The following is a 22,597-nucleotide window of genomic DNA, read 5'->3' on the forward strand; positions in this document are numbered from 1 at the left end:
GTAATAATGAAGCCCAAACAATAAAATCATCTGCAATTCATCCCATTTGTGATCAGCTTACAAAGCCAACTCTCTCTGTGTTTTGTTTGTAAGGCAGATTTATGATGCATGCATTATCTTACCAGCAGCTGGCTCAGCTCCATGAAGTCAAACATGTGGCTCTCATGCATCTTGGCCAGCTGTTTACCCAGCTCAATGGCCTTCTCCCACATCTGAGAAGACATGTGCATCATTCCGTTAAGAGGTGGACATAAAACACGGACATAAAAACACCGTAGCATAAGCTGAACTTTTCCAGCTGGCTCCCACTGCTGTCCTCAGGGATGCTCCGCCTCACAGCTTCAAGAGATAACAGCTGATGTGTAGTAACCAGTGAGAGATCTAAATACTATCACAAGACATAGTGTTGGTGCTGGTGTAGGAGATTCTGTAACTTTCTATTGGGTTTCATTTTTAACTTTAAGGGCATAATTCAAACATTTTTAAGGCCATTTATACATGACTCTAAGACAACAGCTCACATGCAAAGCAGTTAATAATCACCTTTCCCTTGTCCAAGTAACATATGATCTCCTGGAACAGCCTCTCTTTCAGCTCCTGTTGGGTCCACACATGCTGCCCGTCTCGAGGTATCAGATGAGGTGCACAATGTTTGTCAGACCACTGAGGAAGCAAACAATCAGAAATCAGCACTCAGGTGAACATGTAGAAGTGCGGTCATTAGCAAAGGTTAAACAGCTCAAACATAAAAGAAACTGATTTCTCTCTTTCAAACAGAAAAAAAAACTTATATGTCAGAGACCTCCAGCAATTCAGCATGAAGCAGCAGAGTGTAAGCCGCCTCGGTGTAGTTCTCACAGTCTAGGTGCAAATCTCGCAGCTTGTACAAGTACCTGGTTACAAGAGCACAGCAGTTACACACAGCTAGCATACTGGTCGAAAAATCAAATGTTCCATGCGTCATTCTGACTCACCGGATATAAATGTCCTCCCTCTTCTTTTCTTTGTAGAAATTCTACAAGAGAAAGAAAGTCTTAAATACACATTGAACATTTTCTCTCAAGCAGTTTGAAAATATAATTGCTTTCTGCACATACGCCTATAGTGTGAAGGCTTTGTTAACGCTGTTCAGTACAGACATAGAGCATACCAGCACATTGACAGTGCAGCTCATGCGGTGTTCAGGACTTTCATCATGTGTAATGGTGCGGTATGCCAGGAGATTCTCCAGCAGGCTGCTCAGCAGCAGAGCCAGCTCCTCTCCTGACTGGGACAGGTATCTGTGGCGTCTGCAGTGCTCCAGCAATCTGCACATACAAACAAATATCCTTCACAGACTGCTCTTCAGCTGTAATGGACTATTTCTAGTTTATCAGCATGCCAAAGCCTGCTTTTCCTCCTGACAAGCATATAAAAATTTGCTTTGGCAATTGTCTGGAATCGTACATTCTGTGCCCGAGGGGTTTTGTATTGATTAGCGGTTCCTTATTCTAACACACTGTCTTGTCCTTCTGGCTCCTTGAGGACTTTATCAAAACACAATCAGAGAGGCCTTTGTTGTATTTTAGAAGCAACCCGATGTGAATTCACTATTAGACAGAATTGGATTTTTGATCAGTTGGTTGTACTACTTAAACAACTTTCAGCAAAGAAAGAAATATTTTCTGTTTGATCTGCTCCTCTTACGTTTTCTCCAGCAGGACTTTGTACTGCTCATCCCCTCGGCCTCCTTCTACCTCTTGATCCAATTTTGTTATCAATTCGTTCTCAAACTGCAAAGATAAGAAAGAGTTTAAAAAACTGACAATAATACACATTGAAAATGTCATATTTAGCCAGGAGCAGCTCTAGTAGAATTTAAACAGAAAACAACAAAGTGCTGAACTTCAGAGGCAACTTTGTACCGTTTCAAATGTGCGTCCAGGGCTGAAGTTGTGCTCGCACTGCATCATATCAAAGAAGATGGGGATGGTCGCCTTCCTCAGTTCAGGCTCAGGGACCAGTGTGACCTCCAGAATGGGTCCCACCATGGCTGGGATGAACCTCATTTTGTGAGGGCCTGAGGGACAACAAACATTTTCACGCAGAAATATCACAGAATGATTTGAGAAGGCAATAAACTGCATCTTCATTCTCAACAAACAGAGGACAAATCTAATAATGTGGTAAACTAAACAACAACACACTGTGAAACTGGACCATAAAAAATATTGTCTTGTTATTCCCCCTGCATTACTGGCAGGCACTGAATAAACACTTCCACAAACTCTATGACAATAGCAGCATTATCAGATTGTCTAAAAAACTCACCAAGGTTGTACCACATATCTCTGATCTTAAATCCAATAGTCTTCCTCATGTCCCCATATCTGTGGCAAATTTAAAACAAAGAGCTGTTAGATTAAGTTCTCTCTATTTAAATTATCTTTTCGATGAATTGTAAATGATCTCACTTGTTCAGTATTTTATTTCGTTTCTCTTGAGAAAAGGATTCCAACTGCAGTGTCTTGTGAGTGAGGTACGCCACGGTCAGATGAAAGTAGTTATTCCACAGCTTGAAGGGAAGCAGGGTTTTCAAATATTAATAACATAATTACCTTCTCATAACACTTGATTTTGATTTTGTGTTTAATAAAAAATGTAACCTCTGCTGAGGCAGGGGAGGACGACACACACCTGCAGTTCAAAATGCGCCTGGTCCAGAAAATACATATTGAGGACATCCGAGTACTGGTTGATGGCCCTCAGGAAGACCTGCATCTGAACCAGGTTCATGATCATCCAGTCAGCAGGGAAGACATTCCCCATGAGGTCCTTGAACATGATGAATGTCTCCATGAGGAAGTCCTTAGGTAAGAAGAATAATTAAATTGTTACTGCAAATGTATGTGCTCTGTCTCTTTACAGAAATACGAGTGGCATCCAAATAAGCAGAAACCAAACTAAGCAAATCCACATCATTGCTGCTACACGTCAGATGCACATAGTGCTCCCACAGCTTAATGGAGGCCCACAGACATCCTCATCATGTCAGTCCAATCCGCTGCATGAAATGTCTATAATCAATATTCCCTTAAGGAGCAGTAAGTGGCCTGGGTGGTTTAATGCCTGTTATTGATGTTTCACGACAAGATGTAGCCAGCAGGGGAGGAACCAAGACACTTACAATGATATCCTGTCTCGTCTTGAAGGTGCTGATGTAGTGGGCGTAATGCATGTCATCCATTTGCTTCAGGATAGCCGTCATGCAGGCAAGATAGTGGCCCTGCCACAAGAAAAAAAAGACCACCATTACTCAAATGATTTCACAGTAAAATATCCCTAAAGAATCAGCATTTCCAGCACATTTTGGCTATATTTAGCTATTGTTGATGTCAGTATTATCAAGATTAAAATGAATGCTGAGGATGCAGCTGTCAAGGACACATTTCAGCTGTAACATCCCAGTGAGCCTTACAATGAGAGGAGAGGATCTGTCCATGCTGATGACAGTACGATTAACCCTGCGAAGAAGCCGCTCCATTATCAGCTGAACGTGCCCTCTGGTTGGACCCTGCACAGACAGAACAGCTTCAGGTACAGCTACCAGCTCAGACACAGCGACACAGACAAAATGCAGAGTGCTGTCAGTGTTAAAGGGCTGACTCACCCTAGTTTCTCAGTTTTTTGGTTTTTTTTTTGGTAGTGCTAGTTATAACCCCCAAGTTTTGAGATACTTGTCTTTGAGAGTTCTGTCTCAACTAGAACGCAATGGAGATGAATAGAGTTACTTTCATGTTTCCTGAAGTATTTACAAAACACATAAAGAAAACTCAGCAGCCACAGAGCAAGCATTTCTGCATTGCTTTATCTCATGTGGCAGTAAACTAAATACCTCTTTGTTTTAGATGATTAATTAAAGAACAAGAGACAGTTGAGAAACTATGATTTGCAATTTTCTGCTAAACATTTTGTTATTAGAACAAGCAATTATTTGACTGATCAGGAAAATAATAATTAGCTGCAGCCCTAAATAGCAATATGTCTTTCCAGAAACAGTTCAAACAGTTATAGACAAATCCTTCATAAGTGTTCTTTGTGACAGTGTTTTCGGTGAAACAAGTTTGTGAGGATTTAATGCTTTTCTTTGCCCTAAATTATAGTAGACAAAAATCTTTCTATTAGTCAGACAAAAAATTATTTTGAGGATGTCATTTGAAGTTTTCAACAAAGTGATGGCCAGTTGTGATAATTCCTGTTGTTTTAAAGAGAAAAACTGCTGGACACAGTGAGGTGTATGGATTATCCAGAGTAACTGCACATCCTGACATTCTTTTATCAACACATCGGGCACAAAGTAATGAAACTCCATTCATCTCCGTTGTTACAGGGTAGTGAAAAAAAAATCAGAGACAAATTTTTCAGAACCTGGGCAAATAAACTCAAACTGTCTGGATGACTACACGTTCCATCCATCCATCTATTCATATTAAACCCCTTATCAGACTGTAGGTCACAGCGACGACAGGCTAAGCAGAGCAGCCCAGACTTTACTCCCCTTGGCTACATCCTCCAGTTTCTCCAAGGGGATCCCAAGATTCTCCCAGGCCAGATGGGATATGTAATCCCTCCAGCATGCTCTAGGTCTGCCCAAGGGCTTCCTTGAATGTGCCCCGATAACCTCTAAAGAGACCTATCTCTGAGGTCCCCATGTATGTCTGAGATCTTCATACTATCTCTAAGGGTTAGTAAGCCACCCTCTAGATAAAACTCTGTTGTCACAGAATTTGGGTGTGCCGACCCTTTAAATCTAATCTCCTTCGGTGTGTCTAAAGGTAAACTTTGACTCCTCACCACGTCTTTGCGGTCCAGGTTGTCCAACACTGTGCTAAGCAGTTGAACGCAGGCTTCATAGTCCGGTTTACTAGAGTGGTCGTCCAGCTGTCCACTCAGTTGATCCGTAACAAGCGGCAGAAGCACATCTCGACAATCTGTGGCAACAGAGCAGAGAAAATCAGAGCTCATTGGATCACACAGCACATCTGCGAGTTAATGGAGTCGACAAACTTGTAGGTAAGTGTAATGCGGAGCAGAAGTTTTTTTTTCTTTCATCTTATGTGAAATGTCATTATGCGGTTTTTGAGCCTCGAGGACTCCTACCTGGCTGCCTGAAAAGGTCACTCTCCACCATTTTACACATGCAGCCAAGCTTCTGACGCACAAGCTGAGAGTCTGGAATGCTCTCAATGAACTTTGCTAGGAGAACACTGAAAAGAGAATGACAGAAAAAAGCCAAAAGAGCAGCTGTGACAATTTTAATGCTATTCATATTTCACATCCAGTAATTACAGTCACGGAGGACTAATGAGCAGCACACATGACGGGCTGATTTTACAGCAGCAAGAAATGAGAATATCATCTCCTTTACTCAGAAGTAAATATGATAATTTGCACTGAGACAGGCAATTATCATTTCCTACTGTGAAAACCCTCTGTAGAGTTACCTGAGCTCCACAGGATCAAACACAGTCTGGATGTCATTAATGATGCTGGGGAGGTATTTCAATATTGCCCCCTGAAAAACAAAAGAATCAGGTCTCAACAGGCTGAAGCAAGAGGATGTATTCTTATTCCCTAGTAAAACAAGCTATTTAACAGAGCTTTTCCTCACCTTACTAAAGCTGCCAACAGGGAGCTCACATTACTTTGCAGGTAATGTGTACAACTTTTCAATAACTTGTCTATAACGGTATAACACATTTTCACAGCTGGATAGTTATCTACACATAACAGCTGAAAACACAAAGACGGAAAATTCGAGAAACATCTTTTTTTGTTTTGAAGCTAGGGAATAATAAATAGGCAGATATTTTATTCAACGAAACAAATAAAAAAGCCGCTACTGGAAACATCAATCATACATCTTCAGCTTACCTTTATCTTCACTCCCTCATCAAGTGGCCTGTCCATGAGAGTGTTGAAAGAGAGAAAAAGGGTGCGAATGGAGTTGAAGAACGCATCTCCGTCTTCATTGTTCCCATAGAATCTGAAAATGAAGGCCAGGCATTGCATGAGATGTCATCTTTAAGAGCTACGTCAATTATTGCGTGACAGTGCCTCTGATACCTGAGATAGAGGACGCGGGACTGTACAATGAACCTGAACAGGTACTTGAGAGCTTTGAGTGCCGCGTAGAGCCTCTCGGTGAGTTGGGGCTCTTCGGCATGGCCCACGTAGTAGTTAAGCACACGGGAGAGCTTCCTGAGAAAGTAAATGAGTCAGGCATCAAGTTCTGCTGGTAATTTGGGTGTGGGAGGACAAGAAGAGCAAAACAAACTAAAAATAAACAGCATAAGTCATCAAAGGGGGGAAATACAACACGAGGACTCACATGTAAGCCAAAGTGGCGCTGAAGTGCTTGTTGATGTAGGTTTCCAGGACTGGATTAAAGTGCTGGAATTTGATGTCACCAATAAGTGTGATTATAAATACCTGGTTGCAGACAAGAGGAAGAAACAAGTTGAGAGCATTGTGAAGATTTTTACAACTGTCAGAGATTCGGGTTTCCTTTATGTGCAGCAGGGATTTACAGCAAATCGGGATTACAATTAGACAGTTTCTGTAAACATAGTATGAGCCTGTTAACTCCATTAATGCAGTACCAGAGCTGCATTACAAGGAGAAGATGAGGTCTGCACAGAGAGAGCTGAGGAGGAAGATCAGAGAGGGGAAAAGCAGCTACAGGAAGAGGATGGAGGGTCAGCTGCTGCAGAACAATGTCAGTGGGGTCTGGAGGGGCCTGAAAACCCTCTCTGGACACAAAGATCCCAAGACTGAACTGAGACGGGATCAGGAGTGGGTGAATGACCTGAACACCTTCTTTAACAGGTTTGAACAGGCAGCCACCCCTTCCACGGACCAGTCCACCCTGCAGCAGCCACAACTGCATCTGTCTGCATCCCCTGCTCACTGCACCCACCCCGCTGCATTCCCTCTCCTTATGGCTCCACCACAGTTCTCCTACCATCACACCTCCCCTCCCCTACAGGGCCCCACACTCACAACCAGCACTCAGCCCCCGTGCCCCAACTTGTCCCTATCGACATCCCAGGTGAGGAGGGAACAAAGCAGGCTGAAGATCAGGAAGGCCATGGGTCCTGATGGCATCAGCTCCAGGCTCCTCAAATCCTCTGCAGATCAGCTGAGCAGGATTGTGGAGCATGTCTTCAACTTGAGCCTGAAGCTAGGGAGAGTACCACAGCTGTGGAAGACGTCCTGCGTGGTACCGGTGCTGAAGATATCGCACCCCCAGGACCTCAACCACTACAGGCCGGTGGCACTAACATCCCACCTGATGAAGACCCTGGAGAGGCTGGTCCTTTGTCATCTGCGACCCCTGGTGAGCTCATCATTGGACTCGCTGCAGTTCGCCTACCAGCCCGGCATCGGGGTTGATGATGCAGTGATTTACCTACTGCACAGATGTCTATCTCACCTGGAGAAGATGAAGAGCACTGTGAGAATCATGTTTTATGATTTCTCCAGTGCCTTCAACACCATAAAGCCTGCGCTTCTGGGGGACAAGCTGGAGCAGACAGGAGTAGACTCTCACCTCACAATGTGGCTGCTGGATTACCTCACCAACTGGCCACAGTTTGTGAGGGCAGGAGACTGTGTGCCCAACACTGTGGTCTGCAGTACGGGGGCCCCGCAGGGGACTGTCCTTGTCCCCTTTCTTTTCACCCTCTACACAGCAGACTTCTCCCATCACACCACAAACTGCCATCTTCAGAAGTTCTCTGACGACTCTGCCATCGTCGGCCTCATCACGGACGGAGATGAGGAGGAGTACAGAGAACTTAACCGGGACTTTGTAGACTGGTGCCTGCTGAACTGCCTCCAGATCAATGCGATGAAAACCACGGAACTGGTGGTGGACTTTAGCAGGAACAGACACACTTCTCCTTCACCAGTGAAAATCCAGGGAATGGATACTGAGATTGTGGACTCTTACAGGTACCTGGGTGTTCACTTAAACAACAAACTGGACTGGACTACAAACACCAATGCACTTTATAAGAAAGATCAGAGCAGACTCCACCTGCTCAGAAAACTGAGGTCCTTCGGGGTGCAGGGAGCACTTCTGAGGGCCTTTTATGATTCTGTGGTGGCATCAGCTATCATGTATGGAGTGGTCTGCTGGAGCAGCAGCATCGCAACTGCAGACAGGAAGAGACTAAAGAAACTGGTTAAGAAAGCCAGCTCTGTCCTGGGCTGCCCCCTGGATCCTGTGGAGGTGGTGGGAGACAGGAGGATGATGACAAAGCTGTTGTCTATCATGGAGGACACCTCCCACCCCCTACAGGAAACAGTTACATCACTGGGCAGCTCCTTCAGTGACAGACTGCTTCACCCGCAGTGTCTAAAGGAGAGATACTGCAGGTCCTTCCTTCCTTCTGCAGTCAGACTTTACAATCAAGCTCCCAGTAGCTCAGTTCACCCACCTACAAACTTTGCAATAAAAATGTACATAATGATGTTGTGCAATTTCATAAGAATGTTGCTGTAAATACTGTATTGTATTTTTTCTTCTAGAAGGAGAAAATATTTATATCTATGCACTATGTGCATTGTGTGCTGCTCTCCTTTCTATTCTGTTCTATTTGCTGCTGCTGTTACATTGTAAATCAATAAAGGTTTAATCTATCTATCTATCTATCTATCTATTACAACAAAAGTGAACGGGGTCATAGAAACAGCAAGAGACAGTTAGAGGTTAAAAGCATACAGGTGCAACTAAAAAATGTCAACCTTTTCCTTTTACCCTGAGTACGAGTGGAGGACTAATCAACCAGAGGGAGTGTTGGTAGGGATAAGATAAAATTCTTTATTTCTCCCCACTCCAGGGGAAATTTACATTGTTACAGTAGCTTTATTTAGGGAGAGTAGTACAGTGCATGAAAACCCCCTCTTGTGTACAAATACACAAATGAGCTACATCACCTCATGTGCAAAAACACTCTGTTCAAAGCCAATATACACCACATAAAGATAAATACCATCACAACACACTTCTGCCATTCTTGAGCTTGATCTAGCCTCAAGGAAGAATCCGTAATGAGATCATCTGTAGTGTGCATGCAGGTAGGCAGGTATTAGGGCTGGGCAATAAATCGATTTTATCGATTAATTCGAGTTTGTACTTAATGTCGATTTGTTTTTATGAAAATCGATTTTCTCATCAACATCCGCCACCAATGGCTGCCTGCTGGGCTCCCGTAGTTCAGAGTGCGCGCCTCCCTCCCCCCTGTGCTTGATACACAAACAACATGGCGGCGAGCGGTGCAGATCTAAAGACGCGTGTCCACTAGATGCTATTTTCCTGCACGGCAACGCACCACATCTGAAAATGGCACGGACAGCGGTCACTAGCGGACCACAACATGGTCACATGACAGCGCTGAGCAACAGCAGGCCGCTACATGGTCACGTGACCGAGCTTTCAGCTGGACAGTCCGGCAGACAAGTTGAATAAACACAGCGGCTCAGCCTCAAACTTTCCCTTTTATTTCAAAAAACGCGTCAGCGAAAAGTATTTCTGAAAGCATTTGAAGCGAGAAATAATCTGCAGCAGCTAAATCTGTCCTCGTTTTAGGTCACTGACGTCTAGTTTAGAAGTTTGAGGACAGTTTCACGATGCGTGGAATCTCCGCAGGCTGCATGCAATTTGCATAAAGTAGAAGTCATTCTACTTTATGCAAATGAGCTGCAGCCCTCTCCAGGTAAACACACCGGATCACAGCTGGAAACGCACCGCAACCAGACCAGCATGCCACATGCAGCGCATTTCCAGCTGTGATCCAGTGTGTTTACCTGGAGAGGGCTGCAGCTCAATTGCATAAAGTCGACTGGACTCCAGCCTGTGGAGATTAGGTAGGGGGTTAAAAAAAAAAAAAAAATCGGATAAATCGTGAATCAGGATTTTTTGTGAAAAAAATCTGAGATTTTTTTTTAGGCCATGTCGCCCAGCCCTAGCATGTATGTAATGAAACAAGCAAGTAGACCATCTCATGTTGGATGGAATTTTCACAGAAAATGTTTTTTTTCTCTGATTTATTATCAGAGTACTTGATGAATGAATTGCTGTTAGTAGAGACATTAAGCACATTAATGCAAAAAAAAATAAAAAATCTGGAGTGCATTGCAGCTTTTTGTTACTGATAATGCAAACAGAACATCACACTGTTGCTGCTTCATTTTAAGGGTCAGGATTTGCCAGAAAAGCAATAATTTAAATGTCACATTATCTGACAACATCAAGAGACAAATGTGAATATACTTGTTTTGAATGGCCAATGCTGAATACCGCAGTGAAAAGCCAGCCATCACAGAGAAGGGTGAGACGTGATATCATTTAAATATGGGGATGACAACACACATTTCCAGACAGTCTCTCTTAGAAGGCATTCACAGTGTTGCACTCAGTTTTTCATATGAAATGTGCCAGAAATAGTTATGTGACAAACAGGAAAAAAAGAGAGCTGAGAGAGAAGTTTCAACCCTGATTGCTTTGTCACCACAATGCACCCGGGTTTGAGTGTGGGAATACTGCCCTCAGAAGTCATTGAAATAGTGGGAGCTAGCATCACCAATTCCGACATCTAAATGGTATGCTTGAGGGGAGGGGCCAGTTCTGAAACTGTTCAATCATCCGACAAGCTGTTCTCATGGACTGTAATGGTTCCTTAAACGTGTTCAATAGGTGAAACTCTGAGCGGCTGTTAAGAAGCAGTCACAGAAAATGTAATGCATTTATGACCAAGGTTAGCGCTGACAGCATCAGTCCTCAGAAATATGTTTACAAAACAAGTATTGGTAATTTTTGGTATTTCACAAGAATCAGGCAACATTTAATGAAAGGTCTGAACAATAAAAACTGTTTTGTAAGGTAGATTCAGTTTGATCTTATTTTCTATCCTTGTGATTGCTTAGATTCAGCTGGTGGGTGTTGGGAACCAGCAGTGTATAATAAAATGTTATCCATTATTGACATTTGTATTGTAAAATTTATAACTGCCTGACACTGTCACTTCACCAGAGACTCACCAAGGCATTGAACACCAGAGTATCGTAAGTGTCCTTTTCTGAAGTCTCCATCATGATGTTGAACAGAGCATCAAGAGTGTCCTGGAGAAACTGTGGATAAATAAACACATATTACAAAAGTACCATTGAAGACAACATTATATAAAAAACCCTGACATTTAAAAGCATGTCACACTTTTAATACAAGAAAAGCACTCAGAGAGCGCAGTACTCCACCAAGACTGCTCAGTCTTTGTATCACCTGATGGATGAAATCTTGAATAAAAAATTACCTCACACTGAGCACAGGCGTGTTATGCATGTGTACGGATACCGAATCGTGTGACCAAAATATGTAGCGGGCGGCAGGAATTCATGGGACTCAGAAACACCCCCACAATTTAATCAATTGTTCCTTGTATCATTTTCGAAATATAAGTCCCGGTGTATTTGTAGTAGGATCGCAATCATGTGATCATCAGCAGGCAGCTGACGTAGCGTTCACTTCTTGTCATAGTTACAGTGACGCCGAGACGCTATCTCGCAATGGGAAATCCATAACAAATCCGTGGATCCAGACTATAAGCTGCATCACTGCCAAAAGCTAATCAGGTGGTCCTTGTGTCATTTCTGACTTTCCCCTGAAAATTTCCTCCAAATCCGTTATTTCGTTTTCGAGTAATTTTGTACACAGACAGATAGACTGACGTACGCCCATCGTCACATAACTCCGCTGCCTTCCTTGGCGAAGTAATAATCTATATGAGGACTTACTTTGACAATCTCCCCTCCTTCCACTTCCATGAGCCTCTGCAAGATCTGGTCCAGATCCTCAGGATTAGATCTCCAGTTCAACAGGCCAAGCAGATCCACTAAAGGGAAAAAAAATCAACACATCAGAGTGGATTTTATTTCATCAGCAGGGTGATTGTTAAAAGTCCAATATTTCAGTAAACACTGAGTTACATCTGCATCAGGCAACGTCAACATATCAGCAGAATATTAGCAGATCAGCTTAATTAATTACAAGGGGCTCTGTGGGGAGGTAATGATGACTGCACTGCTGCCCAATCCATCACAGAATCTCTTTCATTTCTTAAAGATGACTTGTGACAAGACATCTTTTATTTATCACAAAGTCGCAGGCTGCAAGAGTGGCAAAAATGGAGATGACTCCTACTACGGTACCATTCTGAGTGAGTTTAGTGGAACAGGTGAGCGTAGCGATCTGGAAGCTGTCTTTAGTCACAGGAATCACTCCTGAATGGTGGAACTGCTTCCCCATTTGCTTTTCCTTTTCCCCCACTTCAGCCCAGGTTGCTGGCAGGGTGAGATAAACTTTTGCATCCTCGGCTTTTTTCACGTCAACCTAAGAAATTCATAAAACGGGAATGATTCATGAAGCATATTGATCGATAGAGATCTAATTTCATATTTATTGATTGAGGACAGATTCATGTATAATCCATCTACCCACCGTCAGCTATTCAAGACTGATTTTTGTGTAATTAGATAAAAACAATAAACAATCAGATTATTTTAAAGCCCAGTGAATTAAATTTCATGTAAAATAAAAACATTATCCCGCAACACTACCTTATAGACGATAAGCTCATGCCTGCCATCTTTGAGTGTTGTCCCATCTCCTCTCATCAACCGGACAAAGGCCATGCCAAAGGGCTTCTCTGATTTGTCTCTAGCTGAAGGATACACAGGAGCATAAGATGAGAACAAATCCAACAACAGTCACTCTAGCTTTATTTAACATGGTGACAGGATTACATGTGTGTTTGTTATAGGAATAAGGCACAGTCACTCACAGTCCTGGGAGGATCTGTGTCGAAACATCACCCGTAGGTGGCAGCGACACACGTCTTCAATGGGAATTGTCACCTTGCAGGGGTGAGAGGAAAGTCAGGGGAATTATGGAGTGAGTTAATGCAGGATTATACATATGGAAGAAATGCTATCTGGTGGGAGATTTGTATGAGCGGCACATTCTGCCTATATTTTCTCTAAAAGATTATTTCATTATATTGAGCCACAGCAAATCCTTTAAAAAAAAAAAAAAAAACTAATTAGAGAAAATGAGAGATGATGCTGGCAGCACAGAGCTGCATACGTGGGACCTTGACAGAAACTTACCTTCACTGTTTCATTCCAACAAGGCTGCTTCACCTGGTAGTAAATGACAGACTTGTACTCCGTTATGCCGTCATAACCGGCCCCAGGAAATATTGCTTTCTGCAGAAATTGAAGAAAGAAGATAAGTCTATTTGATGAAACTATATTACTTAACTTTGGCAAGAAAAGTGTAAAATTGACAGCAGAAATCCAAGAAAATGTTAGTACACTTTGTTACATAAACCTGCTCAGTATAACTGACAATGCAGAAAATAAAGACACCAGACAAAGAGTGAACATCCATGCTAACAGCCGTACATGTACATATATCAAAAATAGCCTCTGGGTCTGAAAAGTGAAACCAATACAGAAGTGCCTTGAAGCTACAATGTTTCTAAAAGCCAGCAGGAGGCAGTTCCTCCGGTTGTAAAAAGAAGTTTGATTGTATAGAAGTTTCTGAGAAAGTAACCCCACTTCTGATCTAATTTGTTACCTCAGCAAACATTATTCCTCGTGGATTTATGGTTTCGATAACTAGTTTCAAATGTTTTTGAACACAGCATGATCCTTATTTTGCAAATTATCGTCCCATTTAGACTAAAATAGACAATAAAGTAGAGCATGTTTTAGCACTGGGATGGACCAGGTTGACAAGTTGCTACCACATGTTAGTGTCCTCCGGTTCTCAGCCACATCCAACCCATGCTCAGTTTCAAGAGAGTAAGATGGTGACAGCCCAATTCCAAATTTGAGGCTTCAAAACAGTGCTCTAAATCCCAGTTGGTGATGTCAGAATCCCTACATTCATCTTTTGTATGTAGGCTATGCTAGCAGCTCTTTGGGGCTGTGCTAAGCAAAACGCTAACCCAGGTTTGACAATATGCTTACTAAGACCATGCTAAAATGTTGATATGTGACAAGATATGATATCTATGATGTCGTATCTTACGAGTAACATGTGCACATGCTACTAAGTATAGCTGGAGTTAATGTCATACAAAGGATCCAATTATGTCAAACGGTGGAGTGGGGTTTTCTGTGTCATTATTCAGAGTCAGATTCTATTCTGAACATCTGCAGCTAAATTACTCTAATGCCTAAAAAGAAGTAGTTTTACAGTGTTTGAGCAGAGTCTTAAGTGAGTTAGTGTGCTTGAGCTGCAGCGAGTACTGGAGGGGTGAGTGGAGAGAAAGGCAGGCATTACATGGTGGTATGCAATCTACAGGAAGCAGCTGTGCAGAGTTACATCTAGGCAAATTTAAGTTAGGATACAAAATATTATCATGGGAGAAACTTCTAAAAATGTAACTTTGACACAAAGAGATTAGATTTTGGGGTTAAGTCACTGACCAGAGAGGGACTTTAATTTGTTGAATTCAAAGGACTAGTTTACCTCCATGGGATTGCCTTCATCATCGTGAACACTCAGTATGACCTCTACATTTTTAGGGGTCTTCTTTTTACCACGGTCAAACTCTCCCTGTAGCAAGGTTACATAAATATCATTCCTCACGTTTCCTGCAAAAAGGACAGCAGATGATCAGGTCGATGTGCTGAGAATGTATAAAACACTTCTCATGGCTGCGTGAGCAATTAAAATGAACACAACCATGGCATATGTAGAGCAATGCCCAGCAACAAAGACTTTAATCCACCTGGGAGGATGATCTCTGGAAAGCCCATTTTCCTGACGATAGCCGTGCTGCGGTCCACAAAGTGGGGGTAGTCCTTCCTGACCTGGGCAAGATCCCCTGGGAGGAGCTTCAGGGTCACAAACAACCCTGCCAGGAAACATGTAAAGAAATTCAATGAAGCAGACACCAAAGGGATATAGCTTGCAGACCTCTCACACGTCATTTATTTTTCTCAAAACCAAAAGGTCAATTTAGAGCGACCCTGTGAAATCACAAGGGAACACACTGTGTGTGAGCACTTCATTTTACCCTGGCCTTTGTGATTGACCTCCCGCGTCGCAATGACTTTGTTGAAGACAGCAGTGAGCGGCTCATTCTCTCCTATGACTCTAGAAGGGATGAGCGGAGATATGATGAGCTGCCTCTGACGGATGTAGGTTTCCATAGCTATCCTGGGAGAATAATATTGGGATGAGAGTACAAAAAAAATCAGCTGCCAGCATCTCTGACAGGTGACAAACAAATGGACCGAGGAGCCGCAAAGGCATTGTGAGGCTCTCTGGATGTCCTGACAAAATGCACTATTATCCCTCCAAACACCTCTCCTTCCTGAAGTGACTACAATAGAGTCAAGTTGCAGAGTGCTGCCACTATACAGAGATTTATGAGGTGCAGGACTGCATAAGTGTATATTTTAAAACACACAAATTAATTAAGACTAAAATGAATTATTATTCTCAGTTGCTTTGACACAATCATTAATGTAAATTGTGTTTTCTCTTTTATTCTTGAACTCTTTCAGTTCATCGTTGCAGTTTTTCAGTGACCTTATTAAACTGGCGGCATGTTCAGTGCAATGTTTACTGTCCAATTTCTCGCATTGCAAAATATTTTTGGCTCACTGCTAGAATTAAACTTGAAACGTTTGCTGTATTGTCAGAAGTAGAGTTTAGAGATATGCTAATGACTCTGTGAGGCTGTACTTTGAGCTAACTAAATGCCACCGTCAGCTTGTCAGCATGTTATAAAGGTATAATGTTTACCATGTTCACCGACTCAGTCTAATCTGTTAGTTACTGGCATCTGATATTTGGTAACCCCTTGAGATGACAAAACAAAGAATATTAATCATTCAATTCAATACATTAGACAAAATGTTCATCCCCACTTTTTTTCCATTTATCATATCATATTTCTCCAAATAGTGGCTGAGGCAGTTATTTACCTCGACTAAAGAAGGTCACCGATAAGGCTTTTTTTTAGAAGCAGGTCTTTACTTTGAATTCCCTCCATTTGTTATGCATAACTCAGTGTATTAAAGTATAATGTCTCCTTTTAATCCATGCTGCTTTGTGTTGTCAAAGTTACTGCACTTAGCAATTAATACTGCATCAAGAAACCACCTTCTTTTGACAGGCATTTAGAAAAACAGCCTCAATTTCCCAGAAAAACATCTTTTATCGACAAGCAAGCATCATCCTGTGGTCACTTCTTGGTGTTAACACTGGGATCACCACAGCAGCTCGTAGATTCGCCAATTTACATGAAGGTAAATAAAACACAACCAGAGGGACTGAACTGTAAACATAATGGAAGAAACAGAGCTTATAACTCACTATAACAAAATATGCAGAACAGCTCAGTGAATGCAGACAAGCTTTGCTACTGAAAAGCCAGAAATTCAATGACAAACTCCATCAAGGTGCTAGAGTACAAACTAAACACTTACAGGAATCGATTTTAAACTATAAGTCTTTGGGTTTCAGTGAAAAAAAATCTTAATTTCTTAATAGGACTTTTATTGCTAAACATTTGCAGATATACCACATTCTCCAACATGTGTCTGAGGGCCAGCTTTTATTTGCTTGTGTCTATCACGTCCCCAGTCACTATCAGGAGTCCAGCTTTTGACTGGCTCCTGGGTTTTATTTGAGGAAATATTAGATGTTCTTAAAACTAGTTTACACGTGCAACTCAATTAAATGTATAGTAGAGTGGGTTACCTCAGTTCTTTGTATCAGAGTTACCTAATATAGACCAGAAAAACATTAGAGTGGCAACAACACAGAAGGGAATATGACAAAGTGTACTGTACTGGTTGTGTCAAAGGGAAAGCAGAGAAACGTAAGCAAGGTTTAACCATACTAAAAGATTTCTGTGTACAGCTAGAAACATCAATTGTGAGGCAGATGAAAAGCGGTGGTTTTATCGATCTACCTTCTTTGTTGTACAAAAGTTACACTAGCTTCTGTGAATACACGTTTGCACTGTAGACTGTTTTCTGAGACTGGCGTTTAATTTGAGTTTTAATAAATACCGTTCAGTTAGGTTGTAGTGGATATTTGAGTTGACAATTGGCTTTCTGCTTCTGAGTTTAAATGAGAAATAACAAATACTGAAACAAAATGCCAGTGGACTTCAATGACACATTTGTTTAGACAACTGACAGTCTTGATTAAGCAATAATAAAGGGTGGGCCGACTTAAGAGTTTAATGATTCGATGGCCTTTGGCAGTGTTTTGGGAACGGCAACAGTGCTCCAGAAAATGCGCTTAGCAGCTAAAAAAAATTAGTAATATAGAGTCCTGTTATTATTTCAGTCCTTTGCTCATTTGAAAATTAATTTAGCATGACCTTTTTGTTGTTCATTTGTAGCTATCTAAATCATGATTAGCACCGCCAAATAAGTCACTCTGTATTAATGAAATACAAAGTCATTTGTCAAGACATGAAAATTTAACAACTTATTTGGTACAATATGTCTTTTGTATAACAAAAATAATGCAGATTCTAGATTTGTATTTGCATCCAGCAGTGAAAAGTGACGGAGTACATTTAGTACAATTTTGAGGTACTTGAACTTTACGTGAGTACTTCATTTTCTTGCTATTTTCTACTTTTACATGACTATGTTTCAGAAGGAAATATTGTATTTTCTACTACATCTGTCTGACAGGTTTTGTTACTTTTAAGTTGAAGATTTTACACAATGGATAATATAACAAGATTTTAAAATACAACAGACGGCTGAAGACTACACCAGAGGGTTTTCTTTTCGGGGGGGGAGGGTTCTGACGTCTTACAAAGGTTAGGTGCGGTCAGGGTCATATTTGAGATGTCTATTAGTTGCTACAGTCAGTTAAACTTTAATACAACATTGTACCAGCTGTCACTACAGTACAGTGTGAGTAATGAGGCCAGTTTCATGCCAGCATGTCTGTAGGCACCCACACTGCTGCAGAGTCCCTGGGGAAAACTCAAAATCTCCCCCAGCCCTCTTTCTGAGCCTGACCTCTGACCTTCCTTTGGAGGGGGGACATTTTCTAATTATTATTAATAAAGACATGGCTGGAAACTGAAACATCCCCTTCGGTAAAAAACAAGTTTTTTTTCTCAAAGTTTTTTTGGAGGCCACATCATGAGCAAAATAAGACAAGAAGGGATTATTTTCCTGAAAAACCCCTTCCAAATATGTGACTTTGACCCAGAGGAGATGACATTTTAGGGGTTAAATCCGCAACTAGAGAGGAACTTTACCAGCTCCAGCTAAATGTCTTATTTCAATAAATGTCAAAATGATTCTATATCTCATCAAAAATCAAAGACTGGAGAAAAAATCCAAAACTAACCAGATCTGTGCATCAGAAGTTTTCCTCTTTTCTCTCTCATTAATCATCTGACAGCTTCTCAGATTTACCTGCCCCACCCCTGGAATATAAAACTGTATATAAACGAGTTCAAACCAGCTCCATCCGCAGCAGATACAACAGTAACTCCTGACACACTGATGCTTCAGTATTAATTGCCTCGCGTCATATAAGAACAGTATTTCTGTCAGAGGGACTGGACCACAAATTTTACTTTAATATTTTAACTGTATTTTGCTGCTAATACTTAAATACTTAGACTTAAGTAGGGTTTCTCAAGCAAGACTTTTACTTGCCATGGAGTATTTTTACAGTGCTGTGAGAGCACCTTTAAATAAGTAAAGGATCTGAGTACTTCTCTAACCGCAGGGGGTATCCCTCCAAATGCTAAATGCAAAAGACTTATGTATTTGAAAGGATGAAAAATGTTATAAAAATCCAAACTTAATACATAAAATAACAATCCAAACATTTGACAAGTCCTGATAAATATTCTTCCTATAAAAACACTTTTTTTCTCTGAACCTCATCAATAAGACACAGGGATCCAAGACACAGTGAGGACATTTCACTTTGGTAAATTTTGGTTTAGATGTCAGAAATAAGTCAAGATATTTTTGGGGCCCTTCCATCTAAGATTCCTGTGAACATACTGTCATCCTCAACCCCTGCACTAAGCAGATGCCATGAAGACATGGCTTGAAGCCTGTCTGAGAACAGCTAACACTCAGTAACATAAAATGTTTGTATATGTGTCCTTGAAAAATGACAGGAAAAGTAGAATTGCAACTTTGAAGCACGTGATGGAATGCATTATGCAGTAAGTACAACTCTAGTCCTATTCCAATTCTTATCCATTATTTGTGCTCTATTGTGTGGCAATACAAAATAAGGTTGAGCCTGTTAACAATAGAAGTGTGACAACACCAACAAAACTCACTGTTGAAAGGGGATGAAATGTTGTTTGTCCTCATCGTCTGTTTTGCCATGAGCGATATCTGTTACATCCATCACTTCAATGACAAAAAAATAGAAAGAGTCATGAATAAGCTAATTTACCAAATGTCATACAATTTTCGAGATACTGCCAAAACAACTATAAAATGGGAATTTCCTTGTTTTAATAGCTCTACATCATAAATCTGGAAACTGTATTTTCCATTTTTAAAACAGAAGCAGCGCCAGGTGTTGGATCTCACTCACCTGTTACCAGGCACGGCATTCAGCCAGCACAATAAAACAAACTGAGGATCCTTGATCTTCAGTTTACAAACGCCTGTGAATTGTTCCTTCTACCCAGCTTTTTTCCTAGAGCTATTTTTTCCTGGCTAAGAATAATGCAACTTCTGAGTCAAATGTTCTTTCTGACTCTGGTTTCAGTCCATTTGCTGGAACACCAGAGAAAATCATTTTTCATCAAATCCACTAATCATCAGGCCAAAAACAAAAAGACTGCCACTAAACCAATTTCCACCGACTCCCTTGCCAAGGCAGAGGCAGAGTGAAGGTATTTTCTAGGTCAGAAAGCAGGTGTTCCCATTTCATTCGACACATGGATCCTTTATTTCTCCACCTCAACAGACCTATTCATGCATCTGTGCCGCCAGAAAGGAGCACAATTTTCTGTTGAATCGACTTTGGTATTGCTTGAACGAATATGAGAACACCTGAAAAGCTGCTCACCAGCCACACCAAATGGTCTCCTCAACCCGCCGGTTTGTTTCTTGCCCTCTTTGAGCTCCATGCTGCCCACTCTGATGATCTGACACACCAGGAAGAGCCGCTGCCTCATCAAGTCACTGCTACTCAGATCCTGTGCACATAGGACACACAAAAGTTATTTATTACAGCGTATTGAGTGATAAGGTGTACTAGATACAAAAGACGGGGGATTTCACCTATCACTGGTCTGTCATTATGTGCATTCACAGGGCTGCGGCTGTTGACCAGATGGCAATTACTACAGGATAAAAGCATGTAGTAAAAGCATCAAACGTATCACCTTTCCACATTTTTATGTGTTTATTTTTCTGGGGGCTTTCTCAAGTCATAGGAGTCCTGACTTGTGTGCTTAGAGGAATAAAATATAAGCTCTTTGGCTTGATTAATGTGGCTTTATCACACTCGAACCACTAATTCCTGGTGGCACACATGCAGGTTAACACAATGACTTATTTCCAGAGAACTGCTGACTGTGTCATTAACATAAACAGCAGCAGCAACATAATGGAGGCAAATGTATTCAAATTTTCAATGATGTGCCCTGAATGTGAGTCATTCACTAAAACTTTCCGTAAATTAGGCGCAAATTGGCTTCTTTGTCACAGATTTCAGGCAGTGTTTGGACTGTTTAAATCCGAAACAGAGGGAAATCAGTCAGTGGGTTGGGATTCAGTTACCGTGAATAGTGCTGGCAGGTTGTTGAGTTTTTCAATTTCTTTAGGCATCCCCATACTGTCCCAGCGCACCAGGAAGTTCTCACTGCATGAATTTAAATAGGAATCTCAGTTAGATATCACATTATCTAAGGCAACAGGAGAAAAAGAAAAATAGAAGCAACTACTGTAAAAACTCAGCATTATTTAATCTGTCTGATCTGATAGGATCCAAAATGTCCAGAAAAAAGATACTTGTAAATTTCTGGAGAGCAATAATATAAGAGCCGAGAGATCCCAAAAGACCCTTCTCATAGCGAGCATTTTGATTTGCAAAACACAGGTAGTGGCTGCAAGGCCGGGAATACAAGCCAACACAGATATCACTAATTGTATTCAGTAAACTTGAAATGTTCCTGCAATGGAATCGGCTTCAAAAAGGTCTGTCGTTTTTACTCTCTAGACACAAGGCTCCATCGTAGAAAAGCCAACTAAGAGCCGTAGCCGATTGAGTGTTTTTGCAGTTTTTATGCTCTTAACTTTCATAGAAATGAACTTACTTTGTATTCAGCTCATTGTTTAGATTTTAAAGATTGTTTTAATCACTTCAATTATTTATGCTGCCACATTTTTGCCAGAGAACAGAGATGTTAGTTTTCTACACCAACAAGCAGAAGAAGCAGCAGCCGAGGAAGGCCTGAAACAAATCGCCCTCTAGCCTTAAATATTCATTTAAAACAGCACTGAAGCTGCTACATAAGAGTTGTTCAGCATTATGTGGCCTTAATGCACAACCACCAGACATTATTGTTATCATTTATTACCATTATCTGCATAGCTAATAGCTAGCTTACACGTCTGATTTGTGACCTACAGCAACATACGTCAGTGCTATACTACATAATGTAAACTTTTTCTGTTTGTTGTGCATTGAGACTCCTCAAGGATTTCTATATGTTGCACCAACAAACAAATGGAACAAAGCTTACAATAGCATTTATTTACATGTATTTGTCATGGAGTTGAGAGAAAAGCGACAAACCTGATGAATTCTGACTGGTCAGGGTCATAGAGAGACATGAGCAGCTCCGCATCTTCTCCAATGTTACATACGAAGTTCTTCAGGTTCATAAGTAGACTGTAGGTGTGCACCGTACTGAACAGGGTCTGACGTCTCATTTCCAGGTTTTGTAGTCGTGTCTGCATGAAAAAAAGCCCCATAACAGAGCAGGGACATAGACGTTAATTGAAACTGGTGGCTGGTGACTTCAGAGTAAAGTGACTGATAGTATCAGCAATTCAGAATCCTGCCTTCTCTTCTTGTATCCTGTCATCCACACTGCGGGAGGCGGTCTCATGTGCCCTGAACAGACTGACCGTACTGGTCCGGTCAGGATCCAGTGTGTTTCCGGCTTCATCTCGCACCACCAGGTCCAACCCCAGAATGCTGAACAGCAGAGAGGAGCAGAGAGCATGAAATGAGTTGACAGTAACAATCTCATACACAATGGTGTTAAACTTCACCAGGCTTTTCATTGCAGTGCAATAAGAGAGCAGGATTCATACCGGTTTCCATAATCAATCTTTGCCGTGACTTTCTTTTTGAGCTCTACAAGATCGTCCTTGGGCAGTGTTCCTGACACTATCTGAGATCGATATTCGATGAGGCTGTAGGCCATCTGCTGAACACTCCTGAACAGGGTTGACTTGTTTGCCTGTCAGATAAAAACGTATACACTTTGTTATAAGCAAT

The 22,597-nt window shown here is 41.5% G+C and overlaps 1 protein-coding gene across 6 annotated transcripts in view; it reads right to left on the reverse strand.

Annotated features, from left to right (window-relative positions):
* Positions 1-22,597, reverse strand: part of dock5 (dedicator of cytokinesis 5) — a 41,486-nt gene that overhangs the window by 10,309 nt on the left and 8,580 nt on the right. For 5 of the 6 annotated variants that reach the window (XR_002746618.3, XM_023278842.3, XM_023278841.3 and 2 more), the window contains 33 exons: positions 22,411-22,559; positions 22,156-22,291; positions 21,887-22,044; positions 20,869-20,950; positions 20,153-20,282; positions 19,410-19,482; positions 15,132-15,274; positions 14,844-14,969; positions 14,582-14,706; positions 13,210-13,308; positions 12,885-12,957; positions 12,661-12,764; positions 12,253-12,433; positions 11,839-11,936; positions 11,086-11,175; positions 6,371-6,471; positions 6,106-6,240; positions 5,914-6,025; positions 5,484-5,554; positions 5,140-5,246; positions 4,834-4,970; positions 3,458-3,553; positions 3,167-3,265; positions 2,677-2,847; positions 2,454-2,554; positions 2,311-2,369; positions 1,905-2,059; positions 1,687-1,772; positions 1,151-1,307; positions 975-1,015; positions 803-893; positions 544-663; positions 123-212 (listed from right to left, as the gene is read on the reverse strand). Coding sequence is in view for 5 of the 6 variants with exons in the window: in XM_023278842.3 (XP_023134610.1) it covers positions 123-212; positions 544-663; positions 803-893; positions 975-1,015; positions 1,151-1,307; positions 1,687-1,772; positions 1,905-2,059; positions 2,311-2,369; positions 2,454-2,554; positions 2,677-2,847; positions 3,167-3,265; positions 3,458-3,553; positions 4,834-4,970; positions 5,140-5,246; positions 5,484-5,554; positions 5,914-6,025; positions 6,106-6,240; positions 6,371-6,471; positions 11,086-11,175; positions 11,839-11,936; positions 12,253-12,433; positions 12,661-12,764; positions 12,885-12,957; positions 13,210-13,308; positions 14,582-14,706; positions 14,844-14,969; positions 15,132-15,274; positions 19,410-19,482; positions 20,153-20,282; positions 20,869-20,950; positions 21,887-22,044; positions 22,156-22,291; positions 22,411-22,559 (3,696 nt within the window). In the remaining variant the exon portion in view is untranslated. The remainder of the gene's footprint in view (positions 1-122; positions 213-543; positions 664-802; positions 894-974; positions 1,016-1,150; positions 1,308-1,686; positions 1,773-1,904; positions 2,060-2,310; positions 2,370-2,453; positions 2,555-2,676; positions 2,848-3,166; positions 3,266-3,457; positions 3,554-4,833; positions 4,971-5,139; positions 5,247-5,483; positions 5,555-5,913; positions 6,026-6,105; positions 6,241-6,370; positions 6,472-11,085; positions 11,176-11,838; positions 11,937-12,252; positions 12,434-12,660; positions 12,765-12,884; positions 12,958-13,209; positions 13,309-14,581; positions 14,707-14,843; positions 14,970-15,131; positions 15,275-19,409; positions 19,483-20,152; positions 20,283-20,868; positions 20,951-21,886; positions 22,045-22,155; positions 22,292-22,410; positions 22,560-22,597) is intronic. The other variant, XM_023278843.3, reaches the window with a different exon arrangement.

This window comes from Amphiprion ocellaris, chromosome 6, assembly GCF_022539595.1.
Source record: "Amphiprion ocellaris isolate individual 3 ecotype Okinawa chromosome 6, ASM2253959v1, whole genome shotgun sequence".
Classification (NCBI taxonomy): domain Eukaryota; kingdom Metazoa; phylum Chordata; class Actinopteri; family Pomacentridae; genus Amphiprion; species Amphiprion ocellaris.